The sequence below is a fragment of the Diceros bicornis genome, chromosome 19 (genome assembly GCF_020826845.1).
Source record: "Diceros bicornis minor isolate mBicDic1 chromosome 19, mDicBic1.mat.cur, whole genome shotgun sequence".
Lineage (NCBI taxonomy): Eukaryota > Metazoa > Chordata > Mammalia > Perissodactyla > Rhinocerotidae > Diceros > Diceros bicornis.
The window spans coordinates 40,529,220-40,547,798 of record NC_080758.1 but is presented as its reverse complement, the minus strand read 5'-3'; the positions used below and the strand labels follow the sequence as shown (position 1 = coordinate 40,547,798).

At 43.6% G+C, this 18,579-nt stretch overlaps 1 protein-coding gene across 1 annotated transcript in view; it reads left to right on the top strand.

Moving 5' to 3' along the window:
* Positions 1 to 18,107, top strand: part of TASP1 (taspase 1) — a 255,473-nt gene extending 237,366 nt beyond the window's left edge. The window contains exon 14 of the mRNA XM_058563234.1: positions 16,393 to 18,107. Coding sequence (XP_058419217.1) covers positions 16,393 to 16,473 — 81 coding nt within the window. The 3' untranslated portion in view covers positions 16,474 to 18,107. The remainder of the gene's footprint in view (positions 1 to 16,392) is intronic.
* Positions 18,108 to 18,579: the final 472 nt, after the last annotated feature.

Here is an 18,579-nt window from a genome sequence, read left to right as displayed (position 1 = left end):
TAGTGAATCAAGTTAGAAGCATTAAGGTAAATAATAGTAGAAGAGGGATACAAACATGGCAAAAAAATTATGAAGGAGGTACACAAATGATTGATGTTTGGGAAACACTGTAATAAAGAAAAGGAAGGCATCTTTTATTACATTAAGAGAGAGTAGAAAGGGGACTCCATGTGGAATTGACAGCCAAAGCAAAGGGATAGAGATGTGTGCTGGAGAAATTACAAGTCTCTCTGTGTGTCTAGAGAGTGGTGAGAGGTGGTCAGGAGCTGGATTATAAAGAACCATGTATTTTCTTAAGTGCTATTTTAAAACGCTGGTTCGATGGCTCTGCAGTGTCTGAGAGGCAGCGTGGTTACTCATTGTGGCTGAGCCAAGTAAAGTCAACAAGTAATGGTTTGCCGTTGAATTATTTACAGCAATTAAAAAAGAACATAGACTGGCTTTCTGCTGCCACACAGGAAGCTATTGGTGTGTCTCCTGCCCCCTTACCCCTGCAGCACAGATGTCCATCACCTCATTGGATGTAGGATGCTGAGAGAATGTAAATTTATTTTAATCCAAGTCTCAGAAAACGTTAACCAGGAAGGTAAATCTGCTATAAAATCTAAGGTAATGTAGTCTCAATGAGTATATATGTAATACGTTTGGAACTTCTCATTACTCCTGTTTTCTGCATCTGCACGGGTTGGATAAGCTCTGGAACATAACATAGAAATTCCAGTTCTGTAACTGCACTGCCCAAGACAGTAGCTACTGGCCATATGTGACTACTTAAAGTTAAAATAATTAAACAAAATGAAAAATTCAGTTTCTCAGTCACACTAGCCACATTTCAAGTGCTTTCTAATCACATGTGACTAGTGGCTACTGTATTGGATATCACAGATAGAGAACATTTTCGTTACCAAAATTTCTATCATATAACACTGTGCTATGGTTACACAAAGCTTACTTTTGAATAAAAAAATTTTCAAACATGGATGACCTTGAGGGTGTGATACTAAGAGAAATAAGTCAGACAGAGAGAGAGAAATACTGTATGATTTCACTCATGTGTGGAAGATAAACAAACACATAGATAAGATTAACTATTATAAAACTGAAATCAACTTTCCTAGATGTTCTCAAGGATTTCTAACTTCATACTCAGCAACAGCCTTAAATAAGTTATTCCAAATAGTTACTTGGCGGTAAAATGTTGCATCTTTAGTACTAGTAATGATAAAATGAAACTGGAACCAGACATCCTTGTGGTCCAGAGGCCTCCTCAGGGGCTTCTGATAATGGAATAGAAAAACATCAGTCCCAGGAATGAGACAGCCTGTGGAGTCCAGGAGGAAGGGGGCTGGCATTTCTGCTTCCTCAAAAAGCCCTGGAACCAAACCACAGCTGGTGTCTTCCAGACACAGAGGTTCCATCATTTGTTTATAGGAAAATGGTCCTCCCACCACTGGCTGACCCCCCAAGGATTTTTCAAACAGATTAGCCCACACAAATGACAGGCTGAAGTTAACTGTACCACTCTAATTGTGGACTGTCAAAAATACCAACATGCTGGTGGTGGCAAGATGTGGGTGTTTTGCACATCAGAGTTGCTGACTTTTGTATGATGCACTTGATCTGCTGTGGGTCCAGAATTATCTTAGGGAATAAGAAGGAAGGTAAGAGAAATATTCCTCTTGGGCTGCCTTAGCTCACATGCTGTGTGTCATTAATCTGGCAACAAAACAGGAAGTAGCATAGATGGCCAGAGCCAAAAATAAAGCCCAGGAGCCATGTCCGGAAGTCCTCAGGACAAGATGAAAGGAGGCTTTTAATTAGGACTGACCAGCCATAATAAACCTATGGGGGACAGAACTACGTGCTCCCTGGCATGCACTACATCACCTATACAGTGGTGTCAGTAGCTAAAAAGTCACATAATTTGAGTGAAAAGAAAAAAAATTAGTCAACATGAAATCCATTGGGTCCTTAGGGGTGGGTTGACTTGTCAAGTTTCTTCAATAGTGACGCATGGCTATGAGTGGACTCTATCACTCCAATCTCTCTGCCTCTCAGGCACTATTTCCATTCTAGGGGGGTTTCCAAGGAGTGCCCAGAGCTGTCTGTAGGAACTAGATTTTGATTTTCTTCAATAAATACTCACCTGTGACCACACCCCAACTTTTGACGTGCTACAGCCGCTTTATCTTTTTTTTTCTATTTTTTCCCAGCTTTACTGAGATATGATTGGTATGTAACATTGTTTAAGGTATACAACACGATGGTTTGATACATGTCTATATTGTGAAATGATTACCATAAGACATTTAAGTGTTCTTGATGATGTTGAAGCAGGTCCCATCCATTCCTCAACAATTACACAGCACCTACCATGTGCTAGATTGGTCTAGAAGCTCAGAATACAAAGTTATACAAAATTTAGACATCCCTGCCTCAAGAAGCTCATAGTCTTAGCTACCCTTTTTCCGAAGCCATGTTATTCCTTCCTTCATTCATTTGACAAATCCTAGTTGTGGTACAGCCCATTTATGTTAAAATTTAAAGTAATTTTTATTTTTTTCTTTATTACTAAAGCAATATACAGATATTGCAGAAAAATGAGAAAATATAGAAAGTAGAAGACAAATTGCTGTCAGTTCTTCTATATATATCTTTAAGACCAGGGCTTCTTCTTTGGGGCCGAGTGATGTTTGTTGTGGAGGACTGCCTTGTGCATTGTGGGGTGTTTGGCAACATTTCTGGCCCCTACATACTACCCACTAGATGCCAGTGGCAACTCCCTGCCTATTCCCCCTGCGTATTGGAACAACTGAAAGTGACTCCAGACACTGCTGAATGTCTCCTAGGGGGCAAATAACCACTGCCTTAGGTCATTCTGGGTTCAGGGTGAGGTCTGTTGACTGAATTCTGTCATTCACGCTTTTCCCCTACAGGAGTCTAGATGACACTTGTAAATACAGCGAATTGAGCCAAATGGAAGAAAAGTTATCAACTTTATTAATCACTCAAGTTGAGGCAACTGGTCCTCAGGTGTGCCTGATTGGTTTCACTCATTCAAAGCAATCTGAGAAGCTGGAACCAGAAAGAAGAGGCCTCGTTGGGCCTGTCTGAGGCAGGAAATGAACCTATGGAGGAGCATGTCTGTTGAGAGGCCAGGAAAGGCGGAGGTTTTGTTTCAGGGTTTTGAGGCAGAATGCCCTCCACCTACTTGTGTGCCCATATGGCCAACTAAGATAAACCACTCTCCCTAGGTTGGAGGGTTGGCTCCACAGCTGGGCACACCTCCTCAGCACCTCTGAGAAAGCCATGGAGTTAGAGGGAGCTCCTGTTTTATGAGTCAAGGCAGGAATGTGGGGAGCAGGCAAAGAAGGGATCCCTCACGTGGAGTTGTTTTCTGTGAATATATAAACACATATACAAATTTTAAACAAAAATAGTATCATACTGTTTTGTAAACCTTTTTTCAGTCATGATATCGACACTTCTCATGTTAAATTATTTAAGACAATTCTAAATGGCTGCATATTACTTGCTTGTATATAATGCATTTTGCTAATTCCCTTTTGGCTTTTGTTGTTTTCAAATTTCTTCTATTATGAACACACTTGAGCATCTAAGAGGTTCAGGACTGCACATTCGTCCCTGATTATTGCCTAAGTAAAATTATTAGACCTGGAATCATTTGTTCAAATGGCATGTATTGCAATGCCCTCCTGGAAGGGGGCCCCAAATTATACGTAGCTTGAGGAGCTAAGATAGCTAGGGCATAAATGAAGGAAGGGCACCTTGACAGGTGCACTGCATATTTTTCTGGCTTCTCTGAAGCCCAGGCTGAAGTCTGGGGCCCCCGGTTTCAAAGGCTTGAGCCCTGATGTGGGTTTTGCTGTCCCCCAGCAGCTGTCAGCTCCCAGGTCCCAGGGAAGACTCTTGTCTCCCATCCCTGGGCACACAGCTCCTGGCACACCATAGTGCTTTGTCGCTGGCACCACCCTGTGAACAGAACCACTCTCCTCTTCTGGATTTGGCGTTCCTGAGAAGGTTAGGTGTATTTTCATTGGCCGTGGAATCAACAGGAGAGGTCTACATGTATTGTAAATATTTTTAATTTTCTGTATATTATGATGTTCTGACATCTCAGAAAAATCTTTCTGGCTGGGGAGAGACTGCCCTTCCCTGAGCTAGCCAGTTGTTAGGGGTAGCAAAGGACCCAGCCAGGAAGATGCCCTTGATATGCAAAGTAACCAATCCAGAGCAGAGCTCCTGTATCTGGCCCGTGTACCCGAGGAAGCAGTATTCCTCTGCCTTGATCATCCCAGGGCCAGCTTCCAGGCAACTGGGGACCACCCCCATAGCCCAAAGCCTGCTGAAATTATTCAAACTAGCCAGTCCTAAACTGTTTACCCTGCCCTGCCTTGCCTTTCCCACAGAAACCCCAATAAAGGCATGGCCTAAGCACTCTCCTCACTCCCGTCCTCTGCCTCCTGCCCACCTGGTGTCTTTGCCATGTGGTCCTGCATGGCCTCCTGTCTCTAGGATCTGTGAGTATAATAAACTTCATTTTTTCCTGAGCCCCTCTTCTCTCCTTTTGTGGCCACACCTGCTGACTATCTCATTAAAAAATATAAAACAGGATGCAGTGGTACACGACGAATCGGCAGGATTTATGCAGCTGATTCCCAAGGCTCCCAGGCTTGAGCTGCGGGGATTAGTTGTCACTTGAGTGCTTTTGCAATCTTTACCAAGAATCTAGGCATTGATATCTTTATTTTCATGTTTCCAGCCTGAGGACCCCAAAAGGAAGAGTTGCTAGAATTTACCTAGAAGTTCTTAGAAACGCAGCCTTTAACCAGGGTAGATTTTAAACACTAGTACCAGTTAAATACTATCTAGAAGTCAAAAGCTCATTTTGTTCCTGGAGACTTTGTATCTTTTTTCTTCATTTCTCTCTTCCCCAAGTTAAACATGACCCCAAAAAGTGCCATCTGAGTTGTGAAGCAAGAGACAGCCAGATTGCCAAGGCTAGTATTTGTGTTTGGAAACATGGCCCCTGGCGAATGGGCAGTAGCCCTTGAGCTGCCTCCAAGGTTTCTCTTGGAGCCAGTGTGTTGGCCAAACAGTCCTGCTCTTCATTCATTTTTTACGGTTTGGGAGGGAGCTGAGTGATTTCAAGGGAAATGTCTGACTGGGCCTTGAGCAGCCTGTGGCAGTGATGGGGGTCAGTCCCCTGGGGTCCTATTCAACATCTCCAGCTGCCCCCCTTCAACCTCAGGCCAAGTTTTGGAAAACCCGTGGGGTTTAGGGAAACTGGAGCCAATGGGGTTGGCTCGGCTAACAAACTCCCAGTGTTTCAGCCACTCTGAATCCAGTGCCAAGGTCCATCCTCCAGAGACACTGACGGCTCTGTTCTGTAAGGCACCAGTCTTGCGTCACTCAAGTGGGAAAAGGTGCCTGCTAGACCTCCCTCCTGCCAAACATAACCTGCCAGGGAGCAGGGCCAGAGCCCTGACATTGGAGACCTGCAGAGGTGTTCAACTCAGGGAGGTAATTCATTTTTCTCCCGGCGCCCTGTGAAGGTCAAGGACGCCTTAGAGTCTCTCGGGGAAGGACTGAGGGGTGCAGTGTCAGCCCTTACACCGTGCCTCCTGAGCTCCATTGACCTCACTCTGCCCTCGGTGGGTTCCAGTGCCCAAAGGCCTCACAGGTCAGAAAGTGCAGCCAAAGTGGAGAAGAAGTCAACCAGCAAAATTCCTGACATTCTGATTACTGCTATTAAAAAAAAACCTATATGCATACAAATAAGGACTAAACAGAAATAAAAATAAAAATTTTAACTCTGATTTCTTTCTTTTTCTGTAATGTAGTTATATTGTCTCTATAATAAAAAAATGGAAAAGAAACAACTCTAAAATTTTCACCAGTCTTTCAAAGGTAGAATCAGGGCAGGTTAATGTTCCAGGCACTCAGCCTGGTGAATGTGTGCAAACACGCATGAGCTTGGGGACGTGTGGGTGGACTGGGAGGGGTGGGGGTAGTTTGACTGGACATGCTCACCTGTGTGAGGCCTCATTTCCTTACATGGAATTGAGAGCAGTAGAATCCTGGAAGACTTAGGGCCTCTGCTATGCCTCAAGCCAAAGAAATCTTGGAGGCTGCTCAGGCTGTTTCCTGGGCCTGCCATGACTTATTAATCATGTCAGCCTCTGAGTGAGCCTGGAGTGGAGTGAACACAGGGCCAGCAAGATGGAGAGGGACCAGCATAGTGAATGAGGGACATGAGGCACGTGGACAAGACAAGGCCCTAGGGAGACAGGAGAAAAACAAGGATCCTGGAGAACTTGACCTCAAGGGAAGTCCTCTCTAACACTTGGTATGAACCTCATGGGCTAACCTCACATTTTCTTACCAGGAGATTGGATGTTACCAAGTGTAGCCAGTAGATCATTGAGAGAATAAAGGTTTCATTCCAGAAAATCTCCCCCAGGCACAGAGATCACTACTGGCAGATCTTTCTGCTAAATCTGGAGAATCTCTGGTTTTAAGTGAAAAATCTCTGCCCCATCCCTTCTCTCCCAACTTCCCTTCCCATTATGTAGACACCCACCCCTTCTCCTTGCCTTCATTTACTTAAATTAATTGTACCCTTCTACCAGGATCTGAAGTCTGATTCTAAATATTGTGTTGAAGGAAACATTGGGCTTGGAAGTGTGTGTATGTGTGTGTGTGTGTGAATATTCTAGACACTGTGAACTGGAGGGCATCCCCAAGGCCTGGAGGTCAGTACCAAGGGTACTTCCTTGCCTTCTAGGTCATACTTCTCCCCTCAGGATGAGATTCCTGCTGGTGTCACACAACCAAAAAGTCCATTGAATATCAGAAAAGAGAATACTCTTTAAAAAACAAAGAAAGATGGAATCAGTCTGGGGTGGAGCAGTTGAGAAAAGGGAGGAGTAGGATGTCTGTAAGCAGAAGGGCTAAAAGTGAGAACATTCCTAAGTGGGATAATGATGTGAAAACGCAGAAGCTAGTGGCCAAGGAGGAGCAAGGGCAAGGCTAGCCTGGCTCTAGTGGCGGCTCTTGGAAATGGGGCTGCCCAGTTAGGTCTGGGAATCTTTCTTCCTGCAGGCTGGCTGCAGCCATCTGCTGGGAGACCTGGAGCAGATGCTCAGCAAATGGGAGCCACAGGTGAAAGAAAAGGTGTGAAGTGGAAGGAGGTGGAAGTGCCGTTCACTAAGGCCTGAGGGGAGCGAGAAAGTCTGATGGGGGAGCCCTGTATCTCAGGACAGGGCTGGGCCATCTTTAGATTAGGAGGCCTTTCCACCTGACTAAGTGGCGCAGGAACCACAGTTGCATGGCCCAGATCCTCTGCCCCAGGCAATGGTGCTGGAGCCAACAGGGTGAAGTGCATAGAAAGAAAGTAGATGGATTTCTTTTGTTTGTCCCCTAGTCCAGGTATGGTTTGGGGAGTCTCCTTGGCTTTTGGATTCGGAAACTTTCACGTAGATGAGAACTGAATTTAGCATTGTCTGTCAGAAAACAAGTACTGGGGGAATGAAGCCCAACAGGGCCATTTTCCAAGAGCCGAACTGTGCCTCCCTCAGGCACTGCTGAGCCTCTGCTTTCTCAGGAGAGAGGTGGGTGAGTTGGCCACCGTGTGTTTTGGTGGAGGTTCTGGCCTCCCCATTCTGGCCTCCAGGCATATCTGATACTGGCCTCCTGCCGGACCTCATCTAATACGTGCATGTGGGTGGAGAGGGTTGGAATTTCTCATTTTGCCCACTCATGCAGGAATGCCACCAAGCAGGACTCTGCCTGAGGTAAGAGACACCAGTGAAGGGATATTTGCCCCCACTGGCCTGGACCCTTCCCTGACCCTTCAGTATCTCAGCTGTGTTGCAATAGTTCCTCAGGAGAAGGCTCCATTCTCAGAGGCTCTGCCAGGAAAGCACATGAGAGCAATTTTTCACTCTTCTTGAGACATTGCTTCCTGCATCTCTGCCAGCCACGTCCTCTAGGTTCTCCTTGTCCAGGCCCCAGATGGTGAGAAGTGACCCGAGCTGGCTGGGCACCCACCTCCAACACACACACGCCATCAGGAGGCACCCTGTCAGGAGAATGTGACCCCTCCTCATCTCCATCCAAAGGGGCCTCATGCATGATTTCATCACACAGGGCATTCCAAGGCCCTCTGCAACCTTTCATGTCACTTGTGCAATCTCCAAACTTGAAAGCAGAGAAAGCGTGAGCCAGATATTGTCATCCGAGGGCCGGGAGTTCCACAAATTCATCAGGCTGGGAGTGTCTCCGATTAGCTGGTGAGGTGAACTCACCCTGTCACCCCTGGCAGGGCTGGGTAACACTGGTCATGCTCTTGACTTGCACAACGCTGACTGTCAGGCTGCCCCAAGCACTTCAGAAGGAAGACCGTCTTCTTATTTTGGAAGGGTGGCCTCCAGTGCCATAAGGGCCTGTAGCAGTCTCTGCTGACTCTGTCCCCACCAATTTCTAGGGCCTCTGACCACAAAGCTATACTCCATCACAGCCCATCTTAATACATGTGGCAGACAGAACTGAATCTTCTGCTCTCTGAAAGAAACATCCTGGAAATAGCTAAAAGTCAAAACAAACACAAAACAAACAACCCATCCAGACCTGCAATCTATGCCCTGCTGCAAAAACAGATTCTGTCTGGGTTTTTGGGCAGAGAAGATTCGGGAAGGCTGGCTCCGGAAATGTGTGTGGCTACATGTGTGGCTCCGGAAAACTGGCTGAGTATTGTAATTTATTGCTAAAATGACCACAAATTCTTCCTAACTCTGCAGTATCTCTCACCAAGGGGTGGAGTCTATTTCTTCACCTGCTTAATGTGGGATGGCCTGTGACTTGTTTTGACTAATATAATGTGGCAGAAGCGAGCATGTGACAGTTATGAGCCTGGGCCTCAAGGGGTGTTGCACACTTTCTCTCATTCTCTTGTGACCACATGTGACCAAGCCCAAGCTAGCCTACTGGAGGATGAGAGACATGTGGCTGGTCACCCTACTGCCTGACCAACAGCCGTCTAACCACCAGATATGTGATTGTGGCCATTCTAGAGCAGCCAGCCACCAGCGGATCCTGCATTTGATCACAGACACATGAGAGAGTCTAGCCAAGCCAGCCCAGAGGAGAAGACCATCCAATCCATCCATAGAATTTTGAAAAATAATAAATGGTGGTGGTCTTAAGCCACTAAATTTTGGGGTGATTTGTTATGTAGCAAAAGCTGATGATACATCAACTAAGTCCATCATCAGGAGAAGGATGGGAAGAGAAAGAGACTTCATAGGAGGAAGTTGTCACAGCTGTTTTCTCAACCTTCGCATACATACATCATTTCCTTTGCTTTATCATCAACCCTAATTTTACAGGCAAAGTTCAGGACAGGTAAGTTACTCAGACTCATACACAAAGTGGAAGATTGGAGACTCAGACCCAGGCCTTCTGACCTGTCTAGTGTTCTGTAGAGTTCTAGTCCCCCCCAAAAAAATCACAATGGGTGTTCACAATATTTGAAAGTGCCAAATAGGTGCCATAGTTGCGCAGTACTGCCTAGTGGATTAAGCCCCTAGCCTTAGAGTCAGATAGATCAGGGTTCAAATCCTGGCTTTACCCTTCCTAAGAGGCATGATCTTAGGCATGTGGATTAACTTCTTGGAAAAGGAAGATAAAAGTACTCTGTTTCTAGAGGACTAGGAACAGTTAGTGTGCTTATTGATAACTCTGGTTCCATGATGACATTTTAGCAAGTGTCTTAGTCAGCTTGGGCTGTTATAACAAAATGCCCCATAAAGAGGGTGTTTTAAACAACAATCACTTATTTCTCACAGTTCTGGAGGTTGGAAGTCTGAGATAAGGGTACGAGCATGGTTGCGTTTTGGTGAGGACCCTCTTACTGGTTTGTAGATGCCTATCTTCTCATTGAGTCCTCACACGGCTGGCTAGCTCTCTGGCTTCTTCTTATAAGGGTACTAATTGCATTCATGAGGGCTCTACCCTCATGACCTAATTACCTCCCAAAGGCCCCACCTCCAAATATCATCACATTGGGATTAGGGTTTCAACGTATGAATTTGACGGGGATGCAAACATTCAGTCCGTTGCAGGAAGCAATTCCTATCTTTAGCACAATTATGAGTCCTGGAGCCACCAGGCTCTGTCTGGGTGACCTGCTTAGGCAGTGAACCTTGCTCTGAACTTGGTTGACATCTCAGCTGGCTTTTAGAATTGACCTCAGGTGTGTTCCAGTTTACTCAGCCTCCAAGCTGTAGGTTTTAGTATTTGCTAGCACTCACTGGAGGAGACTGAGCCTGTAATATGACTGAAAGAGGGAAGTATTTGGAATCATAGTACTTGAATTTAAACCCCAATTACTTTGTGGGAGATTTAAATCTCTTCTGTACTTCAGTTTTCTTACATTCTTTTCTTTTTTTTTTTTTCCTGGTTTTGTTGAGATATGATTGACATATAACACTGTATTAGTTTAAGATGTACAACATGACTTGATATTTGTATTTGCAAAATGATTGCCGCAATGAGTTTAGTTAACATCCAGCACCTCACACAGTTACAATCTTTTTTCTTGTGATGAGAACTTTTAAGATTTACTCTCATAGCAACTTTCAAATATTCAATGCAGTAGTGTTAACTACAGTTGCAGTTTTCTTACTTTCAAAATGGGGATAAGAGAATGAGATAATGAAAGCTAAGGTGCCATAAGAATATCAGTTATTATTATTATTATTATTACCAGAGTAAAGTTATTACTGAAGTTAATTTAAATGGCAAATTTTAAAAGTTTCAGGTCAAACAAAAAGACATGTATTCTACCTCCTTCAAAAGCAAAAGCCCTTAGAACACCTAGTGTACCAGTATGAATTTTTTCTAGGTGATTGGGCGGATCAGTTTGGATTACTGCACACAACAGAAAACGTGATTAGCAGTGGCTTAAATAAACAGGCAGTTATTTTCTCATTTGATAAGAAGTCTGGAAGTGGGAAATTGCTGGCATTGGTTCAGTTGCTCAATGATGCCCGGATGTCCACTCTATCGCCCTTGACATATTGGCTTTCACCTTCGTGCTTACTGTCTTATGGTCCCAAAATAGCTGCTGTAGCTGCAAATCAAGGGAGGAAGATGGGAGAATTGAGAGTTTACCCAGAAACTCCCTTATGAGGTTTTTAAAAAGTTTCTATTTCGGTCTCATTGACTAGAAGTGTGTCATATGACCACCCAAGCTGCAAGGGAGGCTGGATAATATTTACCGTTTGCAGACTCCTTAGTAGAGAGAGCCACGTGAGGAAATGCTCATGAATGTGTTGGCCCAGCTAACCAACAGTGATCCCACAGGGGAAATTTGAATCTTTAATTTTTTTTTCTTTTTTGCTTGCTTGTACTTCCTAATGTTTTGGTAATAGACATATTTTGTGTTTTTATAATATGAAAGAAACTGATTAAAGGCCACTGTTTTAAAAGTAATCAAATAAAAGACCTCAACCTACTGTTTTCCTATTGAGCATGATCTGGGAACAGTTTGATTATACATATATTGCCTGGCTGTTGTGTCTCCTTCTCTCATCTCCCAAACCAAGCAGAAGATTCATGTGTAACACTTGTGAAGGTTGACAAACTGTCGCCTGTGACTTTGGGGAAATAAGGACCGTGTCTAATTGAGTTATTCTGTATTATACCCTCTGCAGATCACTTTTTAGACTGTTGTTATCTACCAAAAGGTCACATATAAGGAAGGAACAAAGTCTGGAGACACATGGAAACAAGTTCAAAAGCAGTAATGGCCAAATGTCAAACTTTAGTAGAGATGAGAATTGCAGGGGAAGTTTATAATCAAAATTCTGTTCTCTGAGTCTAGGAGAACAATCACTGTTACTGACAAAGTGGCTGGTAAACAAGTAAAGAAGGTGACAAATGATGGCACCAGGAGATGTTGCAATCTGTAACATGTTGCAGATTAGCTGGTGGTGTCCTCGCTAATGAGGCCAGGTTTAGGGAGGGGGAAAAATGTGGCTTGATTTAGAGCCGATGATATCATGTGTCTAGTCACTGGAGATCAAAAGAAAGCTTGCCTGTAAAACATTGCTAATGAAATTGGAGCAAAGGGTAAGCTCTTCTCTTGGATGTGTCAAAGGGAAGTTTTGCTCTGCACCAAGCCAGTGAGATGGGAGTCATAATTTGTTCTTTCGGATGTGGTTGTGGCCACGTGACCTCAGGTTCAACTCCACCAGCTATGAACTCTGCAGATTTATCAGTTGTGTGTATCAGTCTTTTTAACATCTGACGATTTGGGGACCAAATAGTTCTTTTCTTTTCCAATCATGTATGACTAAAGACTGCAGGTACTTTTTTTTTGTATTTTCTTAGAAAGTGGCTGTTGCGTGTGTGTGTGTGTGTGTGTGTGTGTGTGCGCGCGTGTTGGTGATGCTGGTGGGAAGAGTGTGGAGAAGCAATTAACTTTCATATTCTCACTCTGTAAGACCAGATTTTGAACAGCCCACCTGTGAGACTTAGTATCTTTTTCCTGAAACTGGAAACTAATACGTGGAGAGTGAATTGATCTACATCTTCCTTGGATAACTTTGAGGAATGCTGAGGACACTATAAATTTAGGCAAGTCCAAGAAGTGAATGTCACATTCTTTGCAGTTTGGAATTAGCATGAAAGAGGACAAAACATCCTTAGCATAAAACCCCATCGACAGAAAATTCTACCATATTCTGGAGCTCGGAAGAACTTCATCATGGTAGAACTTATTATTCTGTGTAAGAGCAAATTCTTTCTTAAATACAGTGGAAACCACTGGCCTTGCTTAGCTCCCTTCCATTAAGTTCCATGTGCCCGAATTTCCACAGATTTCCTATTTATAACACCACAGAGGTGCTGAAGAGCTGTCAGAGCCACACTCAAAACTTAACTGAAGCACTCACGTTTCCTTTCCTTCTGGCCTCTAGTTACTGAAAACATTTGCTGAAAATTGCTGTCCCACTCAAGAACTGTCAAAGGTAATTGTGTTGCACAAAAGTTACCGAGAAGCATGAAATAATATGGTTACCACCTGGAGACCAAGTTAATAGAACCTGTCTGATGAGCCGCAAGCCTGCCACATGTGAACACACCAGTTTCTGTCTGAAAACCACGACAGCATAAATTTGTGAGGAAGACGTGTATCAGAGGCCTCTTAGTGGCAATTTACGATACAAATCCCTATGTAAAGGGCAGTTGTCAGGTCACCAAATCCAGTGAGGTCTGAGGATCTGGAGGTGTTGGCGAGGGGGAAGATGGGGGAGAATTAAGCACGTTGGGAATGTGGACCTGTGTGAAGCAAGTAGCAGTACTTACTTCAAAAACCAAGGTCTAGACTTGGCTATTCTCACAGCTGGCAATGACCTTGGTGTCTAAGAAAATGAAAATCAGAGACTCAGAGGTGGTGGGGCTAGAGAGTCTATCTGAGTTATCCACCCCCTTTTTGCCTCTGCCTCAAACTACACTAGTCCAGATGAGCAGGAATCTCTTTTCCTCTTAAAACTCCCCAGAGAAGGAAATCTTCTTTACTTTTGGGAACGATTTTCAGGGTCTCACATCTTCATTGAGATGGTTTTGAACTTCAAAGACCCCAAGAAACTCTCCAAAAATGGATGCTCTATTCATATGGCAAAAACTCCACTAAACCCCTAAATCCACTCTTGGATTCCCTTGGAAGCATCTAGTTCTGTCTGAAACTGTCTTTTTGGGTCAGAAATTGTGGCTGTCTGGATGTGACTCCAATGCCCAATGTCAGCACCCTAATCTATTAGTCAAGGTGTGGCTCAGAAAAGATGCATTGGAACCAGGAGTTTCCAGCTGTGGGATCCGGGGTCCACATTGGAACCATCTTGACATCGTTATAAAATCAACCAATGTTAGGAGTACCTGCTCATTTTATCTTTGGCAATATTCACAGTTGAGCTTTTGAGGCACAGAAAAAAAAAAAAATCCTCCCTTCCCAAGCAGGGATCTCTAAATTGAAACCAGGGATAGCTACATAATTCGTGGGGCCCAGTGTAAAGTGAAAATGTGGGGCCTTTTTTCTCAAAAAAGCAGGAAAAAAGTTTTTTCTTTCCTTTGTGACCTCTCTCTCTCAACCTCGCGTGGTACTTTTTATTTGCTGTTTTAATGTCACACTCCCCCAGGCATGGGGATACTTGCAGGGTGAATGTAGACCTTCACAGGAAACCAGAGACCAGCCTGGCAACAAAGTATGTGGGGTGTGCCTACCCAACCCCAGTCCTCCCTGCACCTGCATCAGGCCCACCAGGGACAGAGGCAGCGATCCTCTCTTGGTGGAGGTCAGGGAGCAGGTACCAAGAACCCACGCCAGGGAGATGAGGCAGTGGCGGGAAGCAGCACTGCGCGTGTACCAACGTCCTATCGGACCTCACTCGCAAAACTCATATTCAAAGATAAAATTATTAAGATTTGAAAAATGGTGACCACAGTATTAAACCCCAGTGCGAGGCCCCCTTCTGAGTAGGTGGCCCTGTGAGACTTCACTGGTGGCACACCCATGAAGCCAGTCCTGGTTGGAACTCATTCTCTCTCAGGATTGTGAAAGCATAACATATCTCAATGGCCATCTGGAGTCTTACTGCTGGAATCTTCTTATCTGATGACTTTTTAATTCCCGTTCTTTTCTATGTAACCTGTTTTTAATTCCTGGAAGCTTTTAGGATCTTCCCTTTAACCTCAGTATTGAGAAATTTCCCACTTGTGCACCTTGGTGTAAATTTTGCACCATTTATTGTCTGGAGCCCTCAGAGAACCCTTTTAGTCTGGAAACCCATGTGTTTCTACTGCGGGATGTTGTCATGCATTGTTTCTTTGATAATTTTCTCTCCCTCTTTTGTTCTGTTCTCTCTTTCTGCAACTCCTGTTGGCGGATGTTGGCTCAATCCTCTAATTTTCTTTCCTTTCTTTTCCTAATTTCTATCTCCTTGATCTTTGTCTCTTCTCTCTGGGAATTTTCCTCAACTTTGTCAACTTTCTATTAAGTTAAAAAAAATTTCCATAATCATATTTTTTATTTTCAAGAGCTCTTTTTTTCCTCTTTAATTGTTCATTTTTCAAAGCAAGCTGTTCTTACTTGGATGCAATGTGTTTTCTTATCTATTTCAGAATACTAATAATATTCATTAGTATGTTAATTCTGTTCCTTTATTTCTTTTTAATCTTATTGTTTCACATTGGAGACTTTTCACAAATATCTGGTGATATGTTTATGTTGTGTAATAAAAAATATTTGGTCGTTGTCCCTATTTCCTGGTACAGAGCTCCTAAAACCCTTGGAATCTCCAAAGTGAGAACTGTCTTTGGTGTGCTAATGAGATGACCTTTGGCTGGGGGGTTCCTGGGTAGCTTCAGGATGGTAACTAATCTCCAGAAAGATCAAGCCATGATTAGAGGGTTGGGACTCTCTGCTCCGCCCCCCAACCTCAGGGGAGGGGGAAGGGGCTGGAGATTGAGTTCAATCACCAATGGCCAATGATTTAATCGATTGTGTCCATGTAAGGAAAATTCCATAAAAACTGCTAAACCACAGGGTTCAGAGTGCTTCTGGCTAGGTGAACACTTGAAGGTGCTGGGAGGGTGGTATGCCCGGAGATGGCATGGGAGCTCTGTGACCCTCCCCCTGTACTTTGCCCTATGCTTCTCTTCCATTTGGCTCTTCCTGAGTTGTATCCTCTATAGTAAACCAGTAATAGTAAGTAAATTGCTTTCCTGAGTTCTATGAGTCATTCCAGCAGATGATTGAACCTGAGGAGGGGGTTGTGGGAGCCCAAAATTTATCGCCAGTCAGTCAGAAGTATGGGTGGCCTGAGACTTGTGATTGGCCTCTACAGTGGGGCAGTCTTGTGGGACTGAGCCCTTTAACTTGTGGGATCTGATACTAACTCCAGGTAGACAGTGTCAGAACTGAATTGAATTGTTGGACACCCAGTTGTTGTCAGAGAAATAGTGTTGGAAAAGACACCATGTATTTGGTGTCAGTCTATATTCAAAAGTGAGGCACTACGATTGGATGCACTAATACCATGATGGGGAAACTTCACCGTAGGATAATTGGGAAGTGAATCATCAAATAAATGAAGAATTCCCAAATGTCATTAACCATAGGTCTTTTCTCTCTATAGTTTAGAGAGGAACCTGAATCTCGTGCCAGGGTGTGTGTGTGTGTGTATGTGTGTCTGCACGTGCATGGGTAAGAGGCGCTCTGGAAGCAGAGTGGGGAAGGGAGATTGGGGAGTCCACAGTATGAAATGTAGACTTTTATTTCACCGACGTTTCATCTCTGCATTTCTCTAGGCCTGCTCCCTGAGTCCATTTACTCTGAAGCATAAACCTTCAACGTTCTGCCAAGAAGCAAGGAAAGGGTTGTTGCATTGATGCACACAATGGAAGAGGAGACTTGATCGGCTCAAACACGCTATGGGCAGACTTCCAGCAAATGCCCTTTTTCACAATGGGCTTACTCTCACCTTCCTTCTGGAATTTTCATTGCTTATAAACACTGAACAACTCAGCATTTCTTCAGGGTGAAGCAGCTCTGGCCTCCTGAGTCTGCAAGCAATTGGCTTTCCCCTTTCTTCATTCTGCCAAAGTAATTACCATTCCTTCATCCATTTCTCTCCTTCCAAAAATTTGTTGAAAGCATGTATGGCAAATTGTCTCTCAATTCTCTTTGACCTTGTTGATTAATTTGTTTTTTAAAATTCCTTGGCTTTCATTTTAATGAGATTTGGGTAGGAAGAAGAGATAGTCATGGTCAATTCCACTATTTTTAACTAGAAGTTTCCTTTAGAAATCTTAATCTTTATTGGCGTCTAAACCCCTGCACTTTACTCTTAGGTGAATCCTTGCTGTTTACTAAGTGAAACAGTAAACAATCTAGAGAAATAGTAAATTTCAGTCTATTTCTCATAGCCTATGTATACTTATTTAAATACAATTCCAATAATCTCGGTTATTTAGTTTTCTAGTTTTTGGTAGATTAGAGGCAGAATTTTAGTGGAAAGTTAGATCCAATGTGGCTAGAGTCAGATATCCTAATAGTATCAAGAAGAATAGCTGGCAGACCAAAAGGTGAAAGAGAACTTATAATAACAAGTTCAAAGAACACATAATATTGCAACAGTTTATATTGGTACAAACAGTCCAACACATTTCAAAATGCCTTGCTGCGTTACAGTGTAATACTGATGCCAGCCTCCTATCACAAAACCTTCTACGGCTCCCCAGTGTCTGTAGATATAAGTTTAATGTTCTCTCACTGGGCCATCTGTTGCCAAACATATGGTCTGTGGTTCCAGTGAAACACCCTGCTCTATTTCACACCTATGAATTCCCGTTTCAGAACTGTGAATTTCTTAGCATGGCACACCCTTTCTTGCCATCACAAGCCGTCCTTCAAGACCCATTTGAATTCCCATGATGTTCTCTCTCTCCCTTCTCTTCTGTGTCCCCATGGTACTCCTTTAGATTTATATAATAGCACTTGTCATGTTTTGTGAGGAATTTTGAACTTACATGTCTGCCTTACCTCTCCAATCAGATCATAAACACCAGATAGCAGGGGCCATTGTAATGAACCAAATGTGTTCCCCTAAAACTCATTTGTTGAAACTCTAATCCCAATGTAATGATATTTGGAGGTGGGGCCTTTGGCAGGTAATTAGGTCACGAGAGTGGAACCCTCATGAATGGGATTAGTGCCCTCATAAGAAGAGGCCAGAGAGCTAGCTAGCCCTCTTTCCACCATGTGAAGATACAAGAAATTGGCAGTCTGCAAATCAGGAAGAGGGCCCTCATCAAGAACCCAACCATGCTGGCACCCTGATCTCAGACTTCCAGCCTCCAGAACTGTGAGAAATAAATTTCTGATGTTTGTAAGTCACCCAGACTATGGTATATTTGTTATAGCAGCCCAAACTGACTAAGACAGCCATTACTCTTGGCATAATGCCTTGCCTGTAAATGCTCCTGAATAAATGTTTGTTGAATCCAATTGAAAGCATGATAACTGATGTTTGACATGATAATCCTTAGTCCTTCAGGAAAGATGGAATAGGAATCTGTACAGAAGGCAGGGCCAGCCTGGTGGTGAAGTGGTTAAGTTCACGTGCTCCCCTCCAGCAGCCCGGGGTTCGCAGGTTTCGATCCTGGGGGCAGACCTATGCACCGCTTATCAAGCCAGGCTGTGGCAGGCATCCCACAAATAAAGTAGAGGAAGATGGGCACGGATGTTAGCCCAGGGCCAATCTTTCTCAGCAAAAAGAAGAAGGTTGGCAATGGATGTTAGCTCGGGGCTAATCTTCCTCATCAAAAAAAAAAAAGAAGAAGGTAAATGTGTGATGCATTTTAAAAAGATTTCAAAAACAATTTAAAAAGAAAGAAAAAAGAAGAAAAATAATGTTCTATAAATGGAATCATAGAGTATGTGACATTTTGAGATTGGCTTTTTGCCTCAAGATAATACCCTTAAAAAATAAAAAT